Raw genomic sequence first — 16,310 nt, 5'->3', positions numbered from 1 at the left:
TGTTTCAGATCTAACAGTTTTTAAAGTATCTTTAATTCTTTCCCTTGATTGTAGAATTATTTTTAAAACTCATTTCAAACTGGGATCAACTTCGTATTTGAATAAAAACAGTTTATAAACCAAATTTTACGAGTTTCACAATCGCTACGATTTCTCTTTTATGAGGGCACACAGGAAGCAAAGCGCCACACTAATCCTCATTTGGTGTGGTCATTTTATCCTGCAGCACCTATGGAAATACACAGTCCCTTTGTAGAAACACTCATCTTACTCTTATCTGACCCACGTGATGTTTGGCACCTGGCACCAACGAGCAGTACTAAAGTCAAGTCTGAAGAGTCTGCCAATAAAAACGAATGGAAGACGGGAAGGAAAAAACATTTGACAATCTCAAACTCTACGTTGTGCGTTTGAAAAGGTCAGAAAAATAAAAGAAAAGCATGTTTGATTTGCGGTACCTCTGCGCCCCTTTCTCCTCCTAGTAGAGAGACTGGCCCTCGCGGGCCGCAATCAATAGTTGCTCCCGCAGTCTCTCCATGCTCGAATAGTCGGGCAGGATCAGGTAGTTGACACAGGTCCTGACCGACGGGTAGAAGTCATCCGGGTTCTGGGTTGACTCCATTATCTGCTGAATAACCGTCAGACGGGGTTTCAGGCCCCAGAAACCTGAGACACAAGATCCAGATAACGGGCAAAGTTACAGTAGAGACATGAGGAGAGCTAGGTAACGTTAGCCGTTAGCTTCCAGTTGGAAGCACAGTCCTTCTTGGCTAAATAACGGAGCTAACAATGAACTTAATCAGACATGTAGGCCTATTGTATCGTCAGTCATTGTCATGTTTGCTACTGAAAGTAATCACAGTGACAGAGTCCCTCTTTAACACAGTCCTGCTTATAACGGAGCTAACATTAACAGAAGTTGCATTAAGTTACATTATGGTGCGTTCAGGATCCCAACAGTAAGAACTTGTATTGGTCGAATGCAAAGTACAGCGATATCATGATGCGTTCAACTGTAATCTTATAAAATGTACTTTTGGCTAGGTGTTTTCATGCAAATAAACTCTTTATATGAAAATAAAGTAAAAGGATAACGCTTAGAACTTGTTTTGTGTCTAATTGTCCAAATCCCTGTTGATTTGAACAACTCAACTACTTGTCAAAAGGCTGAAAAGGCTTAATGTCAAGTGTTTGTGTTTGTGAAGTGACTCACCACCAACAGGCAGTCTGGGGCTTCCTGTGACAAACTGCAGAAAGAGTCTCTGCTGCTCGGCCTCAAAGCTGCTCAGCACCTCGAACAGGAACCGTACGGCACGGCTGCAAAAACACGGGAGGAAATACACGTCAAGCATTTGTCTCGAAACAAAAGTTACTTAGACAGACGTTATGTAGAGAGTCTGCACCCGTATCTAATGGTGCTCCATTATAAATAAAGAGCGTGGTCTCACCTGTCGTGTGTGTAGCCGAGGCCCGATCGACAGCCCTCCATCAACGTCTTGACGTCCCACGTCTTTTTACTGCCGCACAGCAACTGGTCAAGCTACAGCAGGAGAAGAGAGACAATGAAGGAACTTGTGGACTAACTAATAGTTCTATTGAATTGTGCGTGATTGTTCAAGAGTTGATGTAGCTGTAAATGTTTTTATTGACTGAATCATATCGTCAGTTGCGATGATGGACTGAGATGAAATGTGCCTACCTCCTCTGGATAGAAATACTGCAGGTGATGCAGGGGGAAGACTGATTCAAAGCCTTCCCTCAATGACTCAAACTGTCTGAACACTCCTTGATTTAGTGTCCAGTACACCACCAGCTGGAGGGAGAGAGGAGAAAAATCAAAGAACTCGGAAAAGATCAGCCTTAAGAGGAACAATCTCAAGACAGACAAAAAGTATGAAACAGTGACTGTTTGCAAGAACAGACTATTTCACATACCCTGAGGTACTCCTCCAGGTTGTAGATAGTGACAGGAATGTCTTTGCCGCCCTCCTTCAGCTCAATGTGTGGGAATCCTGGAAGAGTGAAGTCCAAACTCAGGTTTTCCACTGAGCAGCCGTTCATGTTCAGGCTCTCCAGGGCCTGCTGTAGGGTCTCCCGTGTCTGTTGCACACAAACAAAGAGACAGAGGGAAAAATAATGTATTTCAGGACTACAATGGAGACTAATGATGTACTTTTAGATGCTTTCATGAAAAGTCATCTGTGCCGTGCTTCACCTGTGACCGGTCCTGTTCCAACCTCTTCTTCTGGCGGATAATATCCTCCAAGTGGTGGATGGACTCCGCCACACCGGGGTCAATGTTCACCAGGTCATGGGAGCTGATGGACGCCTCGTGCCGGAGCATCCACTTATAAAAGGGCAACCCCAGAGGCAGGTCCAGCTAGGAGAAGGAGCGAGAGGAAAGTGGTTTAGGAAGTCAGTTCAAATGAAAACGTGCATGAAAATACAATGTTTTAAATGTTGAAAGATATATTAGGACCAATATTTGAAATAACAACAGTGTATTTGACTGCCAGCAGACACCTTGATGATGCCTGAAAGCTCTGACTGCAACAGATCTAAATAAGATTCATTTACTGCTGGATTTAAAGAACAGAAAATAGAGCTGCTTACCAATCTTAAGTCCATGATGGCTTTGGCCATCAGCATTCCTACGAAGCGGAACTTCATTGTGATTTCGTCTCCTCGTGTGGTTGTCCTTCCGAAGGGAACAGGAAACAGTCCTTTGGAGTTGAACATGTACCCTGTTCCCTGTTGGTCTTCTGTTGGGGCAGAGACACAAGTATGGTCAGAATAAAATCACTATATACACACACTTTCACCAAAGGATTTAAATCTACACAAGATCAGTCCGGGACAAAGAGCTCTTAATTTAAAATAAGTACATTTCACTGTGGCCGTGTCTCACGTTGTGAGTGAAAGGTCAAAGCTAACACTAACATGAGATGCTTTTCATCATATTCTCGGTGAGTCTGAAGGTTCGTACCTTTAGGATTGGCCAGTGTGACCTCTTCGCCCCTCCACAGGCCAAGATCAGCCCGCTGGACCTCCTGAGACACCAGAGCGTAGAACTCCAGAGTGGGGCCAAGACCCGTGCCGACCTGGAGGAAGATTAAAAGATTACAATCACTTCTATAAAAAAAAAAAAGAAGCATTTTATTGCACCAAAGTGCAAGTCATCATCCGGTTTTAACATAACAGATACCTCGTTCTCATACTGAATCTCCAACATTGCCATGGAGCTGCCCAGGTCCTGTAACACAGACTCTGCCTCTTCGAGCAGCTCGTTGCGGTTTATCGTCCTCTGAACACAAGACAAGAGAGGAAAGACATTAAGTTTAAGAGCTGTCCTTAAAAACAAAAATAGGTACCATTTCAATAAGAAAAAGATCCCAACAATCATAAAAAGGCACAACGCAATTTTAATTCCATTTAGATACACAGTACAATAGATGGCGTCCAGTACAACTGTTCAATATAACACAAAACATTGTACCTTCTCCCTGTGGAGACTTGCTGTAAGTCCGGTGTCCAAGAAATCTGATGTTTGGAGCTCAGGGTTTGACTCCATTACGAACTGCTTCGCTCTGTAGCGATCGAAGGCAGTTACATAGAAAAACATCTGTCGGGTGTGAAAGGGGAAGAAGAACGGACTGTAGAGAGAGAGAGAGAGAGAGAGAGAGAGAGAGAGAGAGAGAGAATGTTTGTTAGAACCAAGTCATTTTAGCCAAAAATCAACACCAATATTAACTCTGTCGCCAAGATACAACACAGGCGACGGATACAATTCTAACTCCTCCTTTTGGTCTGAAGTATGAAACATTTACCAGGTCTTTCCGAGCTCAATGAGCCAAGTCGGGATGTTCCCCGTCATGACGACCAGCGGGTCTTGCAGCTGATGGTTAGCTTTGGCGGTCAGCTTACGGTTGATGAACTCACTGGTAGGCATGATTTCCTTACAGACAGCATTCTGCAAAACAACCAGAAATATTACATATCTTCATGTTACTTCCACAAACGCACAACAAAGTGACTACAAGTCACTGCCTTCCTCGTGTGATTCTTCAGGACAGAGACTTACGTCGTACAAGTAGAACCAGTATCTACTGATGGTGTGCAGGACCCTCAGCAGCAGGTTGACCTCTAAAGAAGGGTCATCAAAGGTTATGGTCTCTGGACGCTCCAACGTGAGGTATGTCTCTAATAGGTTGACGACACTGGGACACACGCCATCTGGAAGAGACAGGAATTAACAGGAGTAAAGATTCAGACAAACGATCAGAAGCTGTGTGATCAAAACATGTGCTTCCTTCACTACGAGATATTTAGGGTCCCACCATGCCACAGCTCATCCTGCATCTTGGAGTTGCGAGGCGAGGTTTTGTTGCGAGCACTCTGTGCTTGACCGCTCCTTCCAGCCACAGCGTCTTTGCTAGGAAGTAAGAAGGGACGTTATGTCTCTGAGCGCTTTGACGAGCATGTGACTCTCGGTATGAACATGTCAAGGAGGAAATGCACTGAGGCCAATAAGCATTTGCAATTCCAACTGTTGGCGAGTATATGTGTTAATCACCTACTGTGTAGTCCCCACTGCACTGTAGAGTGTATATCAAAATAAATTGAAATAAATCTGCATGGCGAGGCACCACTAGTGTAAATGATGAGATACATTGTTTATATTTCTCTGACCCTTCAAGGACTGGCTAATGACATTCAGAAAACAAATCCTTGCTCTTCTGTTTTAAAAGTGGCGGTGAAGGTTAAGAAAGTTGGAAGATGCAAAACAGACACATTTAGAGGCAGAAGACATCTTCAAAGATGCATTTAAAAACACTTTTTAAACGTATATCAAACCATACATTTTGGGCAAATCATGACGCTTTGCTCGGCACTTTGGCACTTCGACGGGGAACTTCTTAACATGGCTCAGGTAGCTGTTCATGTTGTGCACCAGTGCCAGGTACGGGCCGTTCTCTCTCGGGTCCAGAAGACCTATAGGCTCCATTCCTTGAACCTGCAAACCAAACGAGAGAGGACCAAAATCAAATTCTGAATATCTAGACTGCCAAAGTCCATGAAATTCTTTAAAATGTATTCTAGTTCCTCACCGGACAGCCAGAGAACACATGGAGGAACCTCTTGAGCCGCACGTCGCGGCTCAGCAAGTCCGTCTCGGTGTTGGAGGTGAGGTAGACCAGGAGCTGCTTCACCAGCCCGCTGTGCTCGATCGCAAAAGACGACAAGTCAGATACAGTACTGGATATCTCCACCAGGCACTCCAAACCACCATCAACCTGGGAAAACAAAACGCATCGTCAGATAAATGTGTCACAGACCCCACGTTTTCCTGAAATATTGCTACAAAATGTATTTTACTAGAATTGTGAATGTGTCGAATGTGTTAGCTCATAAAGAAATTAGCATCCATCTCTCTCTTAGGATTTCTATCAGGTTTAACAATTTCAACTTAAAGGACAACATCTAAAACAACCATACATATCCTTAAGTTTGTAGTGGATGTTATTATCTTGTGCGTGGATGTGTTATACCTGCAGGTTGAGCTGCTCAGTGGCTGTGCAAAGTCTCTGGAGTACTTTCAGTGCAGGGTTGCTGCCATCCACATTTTCAGTGTTGAAGTTGCTCTCCACAAACGTACTCGCCTGTTTTTTAATCCAGGCTTTTATTTTGTCTCTACAAACCCAAAAACAATTCACCGATTACATACAGTAAACACATATTACCCTCATAATCACTGGCACTTAACACTGCAAGAAAAAGAGCACAATTTGAATAACACTGGAGTGGAAACTGTCATCATCGTACCTGTTATTAGAAATTGAGTCCTTGGGTGAGCTAGTGACTCGAAAGCTCTCCGAATCGGACAGGTTCTTCACCTGGTGCATCACACCTGGAAGAGAAAGCAGAGGGACCGGAATTGTATAAATCCTTCAAAACAATAGCACAATACACAGCAACACAGTGTTTGCCTTAGGATGGAGTTGTAGCAGCGGAGGTGAGTCTTCTGCACCTTCAAAGCATGTTTGTCATGTATCTGTAACTAATGTAATGTATAGGATAGGCATTTGAGTTTTTCATTGGATTATACGCTACCTTCTCTTCTAAAAGAGACAATGAAGACATCCGGCAGCTTCTGCATCAGGATCTCAGCCATCTGAAGAGAACCCACTACAATCTTCAGGTCCTGGCTGGATAGCATGGAGGCAATGTGACTGTAGAAATAAAAAATATAGATTGAAGTCAAGTTACTTTCAACTCAAAGACTTACACCAGTAATTTCCTAGCGCCTTAGAAATACTACAAGGTTATTAACTTCATTTAAGGCAACCTTCTGAGCAGGTTTTAATGTCAATGTTAACAGTAATCCATCAGTGAACGGATACCTGGACACGGCATGGTTCCTCAGCACATCCTTCAGCAGCTCTGCGTCAGCAAAGTAGATGATCCTGAGCATTGCTCTAAGGCACTTGTGTCTGACAGCAAGGCCGGCCAACGAGCTGTACACCTCATACAAGACCCCGAACAGGGTTTCGATAAAGCGCTTTGCCAGCTCAGGGTCCTCCTCCATCGACCGGGCTCGTGCATCCTCTGGAGAAAGACAGCGAACAGGTAAGGCTCATCTCCTCAACCACACAGAATTTGGTGACACAATTCCACTGACTTGCACGCAGTAAATGTATGGTGATTATAAATCACCATGATCATAACATCACAACTAATTACTGTAATTAACAATGCATTCCTCTTATTTTATCACATACTGCTATGCACTGTCGTCTTCACACAAATGCTATTTGAAAAGGTCTGTATTACCTGTATCGGGGTTGGCAAGAGGATAGGGATTCCTCTGGATACCAAGTGCTTTTCCTGTGCCATTAATCTCCTGCATAGACGTCAGGTTGAAAGTGCTCACACAGTCCCGGTTTGACAAGCTCATCTCATCCTCCCCGTTCTGGTGTGCTGTCTGCAGGGCAAGATAATCACCACCCAACATCAGTTTTCCATACGGGGAAGCCCCAAATATTTGTGTGTGTGTAAATGTATTGAGAGAGGATGACGCACTGTAAATAAGACTGGATGTTGTCAAGTAGTGTGATGCAACATTTTAATTGATTAAATCCATTATTCATCAATCAGATAATTAACTTGTAATGTGACGAGGTCCAGAATGACTGACCAAAAATACTGATGATGATTAAAATACAACATATCACTATTTATATCTCCAGTTATTATGATTTCATATTATTAATACAGAATGTGGGTGATGCACTCATACCTCAATGCTGCGGCTGACAAAGCAGTCGTAATTGTGCCACAATCTAAGGTCATCCCTCCATTGCCAGATCGCTCCATCCGTCGTCTTCAGCATCAAATCCACTGCAAAGATGCCCTCTCTGGGCAGGCAGGGCATCAGCTCGCTGGAAGAAGAAGAAGAGCGGTTTGAGAAGGCTACGACATTTTATCTAATTCAGTTTAACCATCATGCAAATTGCGATATTTTTGCCGTATTGCCCTGCATGATCTTAACCCTTAACATACTGAAAAGAAGTCAGGCTAATAGATGTTACCATATGAGTGAGGTCAGTTCAAAAAGCTCCTCCGGGCTCCGGGGTAACAGGTTAATGTGTTCCTTGCAGGACCTCTTTGATGCACCACACAAAAGGAAACGCAGAGTTTCTATGACGTCTGTGAGAAAAAGGAAACATCAAAAATATGTCTGTTGCACCTTTAACACGTAATATTCTTTCACTTCTCCAAAAGGAAGGTAAGACTGAATGCTAAGCTAATTTTAGAGGCAGCCAATGAGATGTGAGTTGATGTGAACAGACGTGAATACGGTCTAGAAGGTTAAAATGAAGGCAGAGATGTGTCTGCTCAAGTTGAAAATGTTTTGAGTATAGCATGTACACCTGCACACACAAATACACATCAGTTGATAGGTGTTAGCTAGCTACAAGCTACATTTTGTACTGTCATGGATCTTCATCACAGACCCCACGTTTTCCTGAAATATTGCTACAAAATGTATTTTACTAGAATTGTGAATGTGTCGAATGTGTTAGCTCATAAAGAAACAGTAACAACTAATCAGTGTACGTTTACTTTCTGACTTCATAAGGGTGAGGGCACCTAAACTGTGAATAGTTCACTAAAGCTTCATAACCAATAAATAAGTGAGGCAGTTATTAAGTCAATGGAGTTGCACTTGTACAGCGCTTTTCTAGTGTTCCGACCACTCAAAGCGTTTTTACAACATTTAACACTGCACGGCATTCACATGTTGTAGGGGCTACCTTGCAAGGTACCTGCCCATCAAACTAACATTCACACACCACAGGCACAGCCTCCGGGGGCAATCTGGGGTTAAGTGTCTTGCCCAAGGACACATCGACATGGACTAGCGGAGTCGGGGATCGAACTGCCGATCTTCTGATGAAGGGCAGTTGAATTTCCCTTTAGGGAGAATGGGACACAACCAAATTGATGCTCAAGTGTTGCTGAAGTGTTGATTGGATTGCTATATCAGTCAGTTTGTACATTGATTGACAGCGAGATCAATCTGACCGTGAGAGGGACATTGGTGTTCCATCGCCACTTTTGGGGTCTTTGAAAACGATTTTGATAATGACCAGTGTTTGCTAAGACAATAGGGGCTGAGTAACTGTTAGCATAATTAAGTGGCCGTTACATTTGTAATATTTTGAAAGATTTGAAACATAGAATAAAAACGGTTTCCTTTGCTATTCCACACTTACCTTTTTTCCCCTGCAAAATATTTATCAGGCTGCAACAGCTAGTAACTATCTCATTTATTAAGTATAAGTGTCGTGAGTACATACAGTACCAATGTATACAAATATGCATGACAGCATAAGTGAGTGGCAAGGGTGTGACCTAGTGTGTGTGTGTGTGTGTTACTCACTCTGTTTCATCAGCTGGACTGCCAGGCAGGGGCAGTTAGAGCACATGAAGGACAACATGCACACAACCATGATAAACATCTTCGAGCTGAGCACAGGAGGGGTCACTACCAGCAGCTGCAGAATGTTGGTCAACAGGTCCCGTGACGCCACCTCCTGCAGCAGCTTCTGTCGATTGAAACACAGACATGCGCATGAGTGGTGGAGTTGGATGGCAAATGGAGGAGATAATACAGAAACAGCAAACGTGGTGTTAAGTCTTAAAAACAATTGAGGCACAAACCTCCTCGTGTTGAAAGCTGTTCACCAGTCTGTTGAAACAGAGGCAAGTGATTTCGACAGATTTTTCATCCTGAAAGAGAGGTTAGTGAAAATAGCCATTAGTAAATCAGGTTGAACTGAAAGAAATGACTGAAATACAAATACAATTTAAAGAACAATGTATTGAGGATATGATACGATACAGGGGAGGAATAAATGGTGGCAAAGCTACATTTTTGAGTTAAAATGATTAATTTCCTAATGATTGACCAACACACTATACCAGTAGTACGACTTCTCTAAAAAACACTTTAGGTTTAACACTTTGTATACAGTTATACATTAGAAAATCACATGTTTCTCTCCGTTTTTCAGCTTGTCGTACAACTAGATGCAGTTTTAACTTCTTTTGCGCAGAAAACACCAACTATGGATGAAAGTTGAGAAATTGAAAAACGCACCTGGTGTGTGAGTCGCTGAGTCAACAGCAGCAGAGAATCCGCAACAAAGTGGAACTCATCCGGCTTGATGCTCTTGCAGCAGCGGGATACAATGAGCAAAGCATCCCTCTGAGCCGCGATGCTGAAGTCCTCCAGGTAGAGGAGGCAGTCAGCGAGCCCACCCTGCAGGGGAAGAAATAACACGATGGCTGTATATAATTGTGGCTGACAGATGGGATGTTTTCAGAGTGTGAAAAAAATCACTTACAGCCTGCAAAATCACGTTTCTATGTCGCCCTGAAAGCATCTTTAGGGCAATCAGGGCCTGCTCTGCTACGACAATGAACTTGATCACCCGAAGCTGCACAGAAGAAGGTGAAACAAGGCATTAGCATATCAAAAAAAGCCACCGTTGCGAATTAACAAGCGATAAGGGACAGACGGAGTGCACAGTGTCTCACCTGCTCCAGGAAGACAGGAATAGCATCGACCACCACAGCAGAGGATTGAGGGAGCGCGACCATCATGTATGTGAGTGCACAAGAGGCACGACACATCTGTGTGCACGGATCAAAGGCATTCAAATGAGCATCATTAGGAAAATGAACGACTCACACAAAAGACGACTACATTTACAGAGATAAAAGTTCCTCATACTCACAATATGACAGTTTTGTTTAATTTTTAACAGTGTGATCTGTGAAAAAGACAGTTGAGTGTATTACTATGGGATCAGAATAGTGGAAGTCAAATATCACACAGATAACTAATGACTAAACAAAGTAAGACGAACCAAAGCGGGCACCACACTATTGACCGGGAATCCACAGAGTGTTTCCTTGTTGCCAATCTTCAGCAGCTGGCACATCTCATCGGCAGCTTGGAGCTGCTGAGACTCGTCACCTGTGGCCTGCAGGCCCTGCAGTAACTGCTGAGCGTTGGAGCCTGTGGACAGCGGGGCAGAACATTTCATCGGTTATTTACCAAATGTTAGGAACACCGATTTCAAGAGTGGTCCCAGGGGCCCAAAAAGATGAGGGGGGAGACCCTTGGCCTCCAGTAGGGCTATAGGGACAAAACCAGCAAAGTTTAGAGAGCAACTATACAAAAGCCAAAGCATTAAAGATCAGGAATACTCACTTTCTAGAATATCTTGTAATCCTGGCCCAGGATTGGAGGTCTCAGTCTTGGGGCCTGTGGTGGAGGAAGAGGAAGAGGTGGAGGCAAAGGAGGAAGAGTCCGTGACATCGTCTCTGGGCGGTGGGAGCGATTTGGGCTTCTTGGCAGGGGTCGGTGGAAAGCTGGTATTTTGACCGGGAGCCTCGCTACGCTTAAGCCCACGGGCGCCTTCGCCCTTTGACTGGTGGCCGGGTCTGAAAAAAAGAGCCTTGATGAGAAAACCCTAACTAATGTTCCCCACAAACCATGATAACAGCCTCTTACTTTGAATTGAGATTTAACACTAAAGACTCACCTTCCTGCAGCAGTGTTCCTCTGTGAACGGCGCAGCGGCTCCCCTGGAGGCCGGTTGGGGGGGGGGGTGCTGGGTGCTGGGGGAGAATTTCATTTTAAATATGAGCTTTAAAATGTAGCATTCTGGTGTACTCTGAGAATAAAATTAAGTGATAAGACAATATTTACTTTAAGCAAAAAACTGATTTATTATTCAGTTATTAATCAGTATTTCAGCTCTATTATTATTAACCTTTATTTAGACAAAATCCATTGAGACCGAGCTCTCATTTTCAAAAGTTTTAGACATACAAACAAAGATAGCAAGAGTAGCAACAACTATCGCCTGTACAAGCCGACGGTACTCTTGTTGCTGATGTCATTAAGCAGGATGACACACAAGACCTATTTGAGAGTCCCTGCAAGTCAAAGCTGATTGACATAGTTTATGTCATTAGCCCCATGGAGAAAGCCAAAAGATGTCTGTTGCAGCACAAAGACTTGCACAGAAAAGCCGTGTGTCTTCTGTACGCAGAAGGGTTTGCGGTCTTTCCTCTTCTCCACGATATGGAATAACTATAGTTAGTGGTAACTATATTAGTAGAATTTTATGGGTGCAAATTGACAGAAATATTGTTTCTTTATGAGATGCTTATTAACCATTTCTTTCTTTTCCCAGGCAATGGCTCTAAACCTTGTAGTTGACAAGAGAGTGAGAAGGCATAGGGTGTTCCAAGATTTTGTTCCAAGTGAGTTTATCTTGTGCATTATCATTAAAAATACTTAGACCTGTGTGCTCTTGGATTTATAGACCCTGATTATTAATGCTATCTGAATGTTTTTAAAAGGCCTCTATACTCTTCTTAATGCCAGCGTATATCTTATCGACGTTTCACCTGATGAGGACGCCACTAATTCAAAGGGAGCTCTTAAAAGCAGGCACACACAGGAAAAACGAAATCCTTCACGTGAGTAGTAAATCACTTAGATAACAGTTGTTATACCATTGTGGTAATCGGCTACATGTGTTTCTGTGTGTGTGTGTGTGTGTGTGTATCTATACAGTATACACTTACACACACAGACACACTTTTAACTCTGAGGTATTTTGAGTTCTAGAGTGTAACAAACTGAAAACCGTTTATCCTAAACAGAGTCAACATCTCAGACAACAAATCAGCCAGTGCCATGGAATAAAATTAGAAGAGTTGCAAACACTACACCACCCACTCCCCCACGTGAGTAATAAGGGATATTGATGAAAGTTTTGTTTCTGTTGTGATATGTTGTGATTGAATTTTTGACATGCTCATCTATTTAACACTCTTGACTACCAAAAACTGCAACTCATTTTTCCTTCATAGAGTCCTCTTCTCAGAGAATCAATCTGCCAGTGCCGCCCCAAAAATTCAAAAAAAGTGCTAACACTACACCACCCACTCCACCACGTGAGTAATAAGGGACATTGAGAAAAATGTACATCCCTATCTAAAAAAGAGCCTTGATGAGAAAACCCTAACTAATGTTCCCCACAAACCATGATAACAGCCTCTTACTTTGAATTGAGATTTAAAACTAAAGACTCACCTTCCTGCAGCAGTGTTCCTCTGTGAACGGCGCAGCGGCTCCCCTGGAGGCCGGTTGGGGGGGGGAGGGGGTGCTGGGTGCTGGGGGAGAATTTCATTTTAAATATGAGCTTTAAAATGTAGCATTCTGGTGTACTCTGAGAATAAAATTAAGTGATAAGACAATATTTACTTTAAGCAAAAAACTGATTTATTATTCAGTTATTAATCAGTATTTCAGCTCTATTATTATTAACCTTTATTTAGACAAAATCCATTGAGACCGAGCTCTCATTTTCATCGCCTGTACAAAATAAAGTGATAGTTTTCATTGAATACTGTTACTGTATGGCTTAATATTAACTTATTTTTGTCCCCCTCACAAGCAATTCAGTATAATATAATATAATAATATATATATCATATCATATGGAATATATTTTTTTGAACAGCCAAATATTCCTTTTTCTTCACTTTCTGTGAAGTAATACATTTCAGAAATGTTTCTTCATGTTTTGATTTGGAATAGAATGTGCAGTGTAAAATAAAAGCTATTATAAGGATTTTGGGCTTTACTCTCTTTTTTTAAACACTGCTATTATTTTAAACACAACTGTACATACTAACACGTTTTGTTTTTTTATGTATTACATATTGTGAGTGTGGGGAGAATGGAAACGCAAATTTGACAGAACATTGGTTTTATTAATAAAAATGATATTGTGTATTCAAAACACATTGAGTTTACTAGTATTATTACATACATTTTACGTGTTTCATTTATGTTTGACTAGCAAATATAAATCACATTAAGTTTATTAGTTTATTTATATTAAAACTATGTAATCCAAATGGATGGAAATTGTATATGCAATTAAAATACATAAATCTTAATTATTAGGCCTAAATATTTCTGTGAGTGTACCAAGAAAATTTTCCACCACTGGAATTCAATATAACAAAGATACCGAGTGTTTGCTAGCTCACGAATGCTAACATGACTCAACTTTCCATCACATAATCATGATGCCCAGAACATAATTTAAGAACCCAGGCAGTTAAACAAAGAAGCTAGCTAACGGTTAGCTGTCCAACATCGGCTGATGGGCGGGAGTTTGACGGGCGCAACTCGAATGACACTGAGCTAGAAGAAAATCGGTAACGCTTTCCTTCCATTAAAGTTTTAAAGTTAGGATTTTATTGTCATATACATATATACGAAATTTGACACTTCGACACGTTACACGTCCCAGTCAAGGATATAACCGTTGACCCTGGGGTTACCAGACAACCCTCTTAATAGTGAGCCATGGTCGCCCCAATTAAAACATTAAGCCACTGTTTTAGTAATTTAAACAACCCCAATAACTCACCACTAGTGTTGAATTGTCCTCGTCCATATTCTTTTGCAGCCACAGTCCACAATAGCAATAATTCGTTTTATGAAAATCGCTTTATTTTTTAATTTTTAAAAGATGCATAAAACCATAGTAACAGCTATCCCGGAAAGCCGGAAAGAAGAATATTTCAAAATAAAAGTGATTTCAACGCATTTAATGTTTCATATAAAACGTCATCAATATGGAACTATATTGACTGTTTGCTGCCACAATAAGCTTACAGGACATCGTAATTCGGTCCTTTTTATACATTTATTTTAAATAAGACAGTTTGTTTACAGCTGTAACGCGCATGCGCAAATCCTTATACGCTTCGACTGCACGCCAGAGAAGAACAGCAGAGACATTGCGGAGCCAGATCGTCAGGAACGGGCTACTAAACCCAAGGCTTCACGCTACACATACTTTGTAAGTACGTTGACTATTTCAAATAAAGCAAACCTTAAATTATAACTATTTCTTTCACTTTATGCTGCCCACACGATACAGGATAGGCTGCTCATTCTGGCATGCTAGCTTGTAATGTTAGCATGCTAACTTGTAACACCTGTCGCGGCGACGATAAAAAGTAAACTTAAATAGTCTCCCAGACTTTAATGTATGTGTGTGTTTGGTGTTGCTAATGCATTTGGCTCAGTGGACTGTCGTTGTTGCCTATAAAGTACTTTTAAAGCCCATTTCACATCGAAAATACACTGCAGAAGCGAGAGGGGCTAAATACAGATTGGATGGGAGAGGGAGTAAACAACAAAGCCTTGTGCAAACAAGAGGGCCAAAACATTGTATGTTGCTGTATGCTAAACAGCAACAAATGTATAGTATAATAGAGTGTAATGCACAGTGTTGAGAATGTTACTATATCAATGTAATAGCTTAGAAATGAATAGTTATCTTGTTAATAGTGTAATAAGTAAGCTGTATTTACTTTATTAATGACAAGTTACTTATTACATGTGAGTATGTTTTCATTCTTATTTGTATAACTTTTTTAAACTGGGCAATAATGCTGAAAACTTTTTAAAAGAGCACCATAAATAGGCAGTGTAAACCTCACAACACCGATCAACATTGAATACTATCAAACTTGTATTAAAGTTCCTCAATATAACTTGATTTAAGATTAGAAAGGGGTACTATAATGAATGCTCTTTTCTACATATATTCTAGCCTAAGCCTTTTATCAAAAGAGTAAATTTGTGTGTAACCCCTTTGTAATCACCAACATTTTGATAAGAAACTGTTATTTAATTGCATGTATTTTTTTCGGTAACTAACTGATTCCAATTATATTTATTTGGTAATCTAATAATGTAATTCTACCTAACAACGTACTAATTGTAACAATATTTTTATTTACAGGCGTCTTCCCTATCAATCACCCACAGGGACAACATGCACAACGTAAGTTGACTACATGAAATTTACTTGAATTTGTCAAATCTCAACACAAGCTGAATCTAACACAACTACATTTTACATTACAGTAATTAAACATCTGCTCAAACAATCATGGATTACAATTATTTGAAAGAATGGAGGAAACAAAAAGCCAAAATTGATGATTTAGCTACTTCAAACACAACTGATGGTGGACAGGAGGGTTCTTTTGCACACGAGGAATCGGACACATCTGTTAATGAGGGTTCCAACGCATCTGTACAAGAGGACTCGTCCATGTCTGCACTCGAGGGGTGTTCTACACACTCTGTCTTTCCCACACACAAGGGTTTTGCTGCTTCCGCATCAACCCCCAGTCCATTAACAGGTACACATGCTCACTAAGAAAATGATCCGTGTTGTAAACTTGTGTTGTGTAGGTAATGTTTCCAAAGTGGGTGGTGGATCGAGGCCTAAACAGAGACCTTTTGGAAATTGGTACTCTGTTGCTACAAACGGTTGTTCATTCTCAGTTCAAGTAAGTCACTGGGATTAGGAAGAACTACAGAGTGCTTCTCGCAGCTTTTGTAGCCGTGGTGCGCAATTTTGCTCCAAAAACCTCCTTGTTATCGTTGCTTGTGTTGACTTACCAACAGTGAAAATTGAATCCTAAAATATGGGTGCAGATAATAATAATAATAATAATAATGCATTTTATTTATAACGCACTTTTCATAAAAAAATCTCAGAGTGCCACAGAGCCAGTACATAGTAAAAAACATAGTTAAAACAAAGTTAAAACAAACTATAATAAAATAACTAGTAGGCATAAAAAAAATATTTAAAAAAAAAACAGTGAATGAACAGAAACAC

General features: G+C 41.3%; 1 protein-coding gene across 1 annotated transcript; it reads right to left on the bottom strand.

Moving 5' to 3' along the window:
* Window positions 1–478: 478 nt before the first annotated feature.
* On the bottom strand, window positions 479–12,779 carry LOC142954995 (E3 ubiquitin-protein ligase TRIP12-like). The gene is made up of 32 exons (XM_076096379.1): window positions 12,683–12,779; window positions 11,118–11,193; window positions 10,784–11,016; window positions 10,437–10,588; window positions 10,305–10,340; window positions 10,105–10,200; window positions 9,912–10,004; window positions 9,665–9,826; window positions 9,226–9,294; window positions 8,945–9,110; window positions 7,590–7,707; window positions 7,298–7,439; window positions 6,832–6,982; window positions 6,402–6,633; window positions 6,112–6,230; window positions 5,824–5,908; window positions 5,550–5,691; window positions 5,109–5,294; window positions 4,893–5,014; window positions 4,338–4,432; window positions 4,082–4,233; window positions 3,828–3,970; window positions 3,497–3,653; window positions 3,206–3,304; window positions 2,987–3,101; window positions 2,614–2,762; window positions 2,216–2,380; window positions 1,936–2,100; window positions 1,700–1,813; window positions 1,449–1,540; window positions 1,214–1,317; window positions 479–666 (listed from the first exon to the last, which is right to left on the bottom strand). Exons 1-32 carry the CDS (start codon window positions 12,777–12,779, stop codon window positions 479–481), a joined length of 4,215 nt encoding a protein of 1,404 aa, XP_075952494.1.
* Between the last annotated feature and the right edge of the window lie 3,531 nt (window positions 12,780–16,310).

This window comes from Anarhichas minor, unplaced genomic scaffold, assembly GCF_050575085.1.
Source record: "Anarhichas minor isolate MPS153535 unplaced genomic scaffold, ASM5057508v1 ptg000021l, whole genome shotgun sequence".
In the NCBI taxonomy this organism is placed as follows: Eukaryota; Metazoa; Chordata; class Actinopteri; order Perciformes; family Anarhichadidae; genus Anarhichas; species Anarhichas minor.
This window is presented reverse-complemented; position numbering and strand designations above follow the sequence as displayed.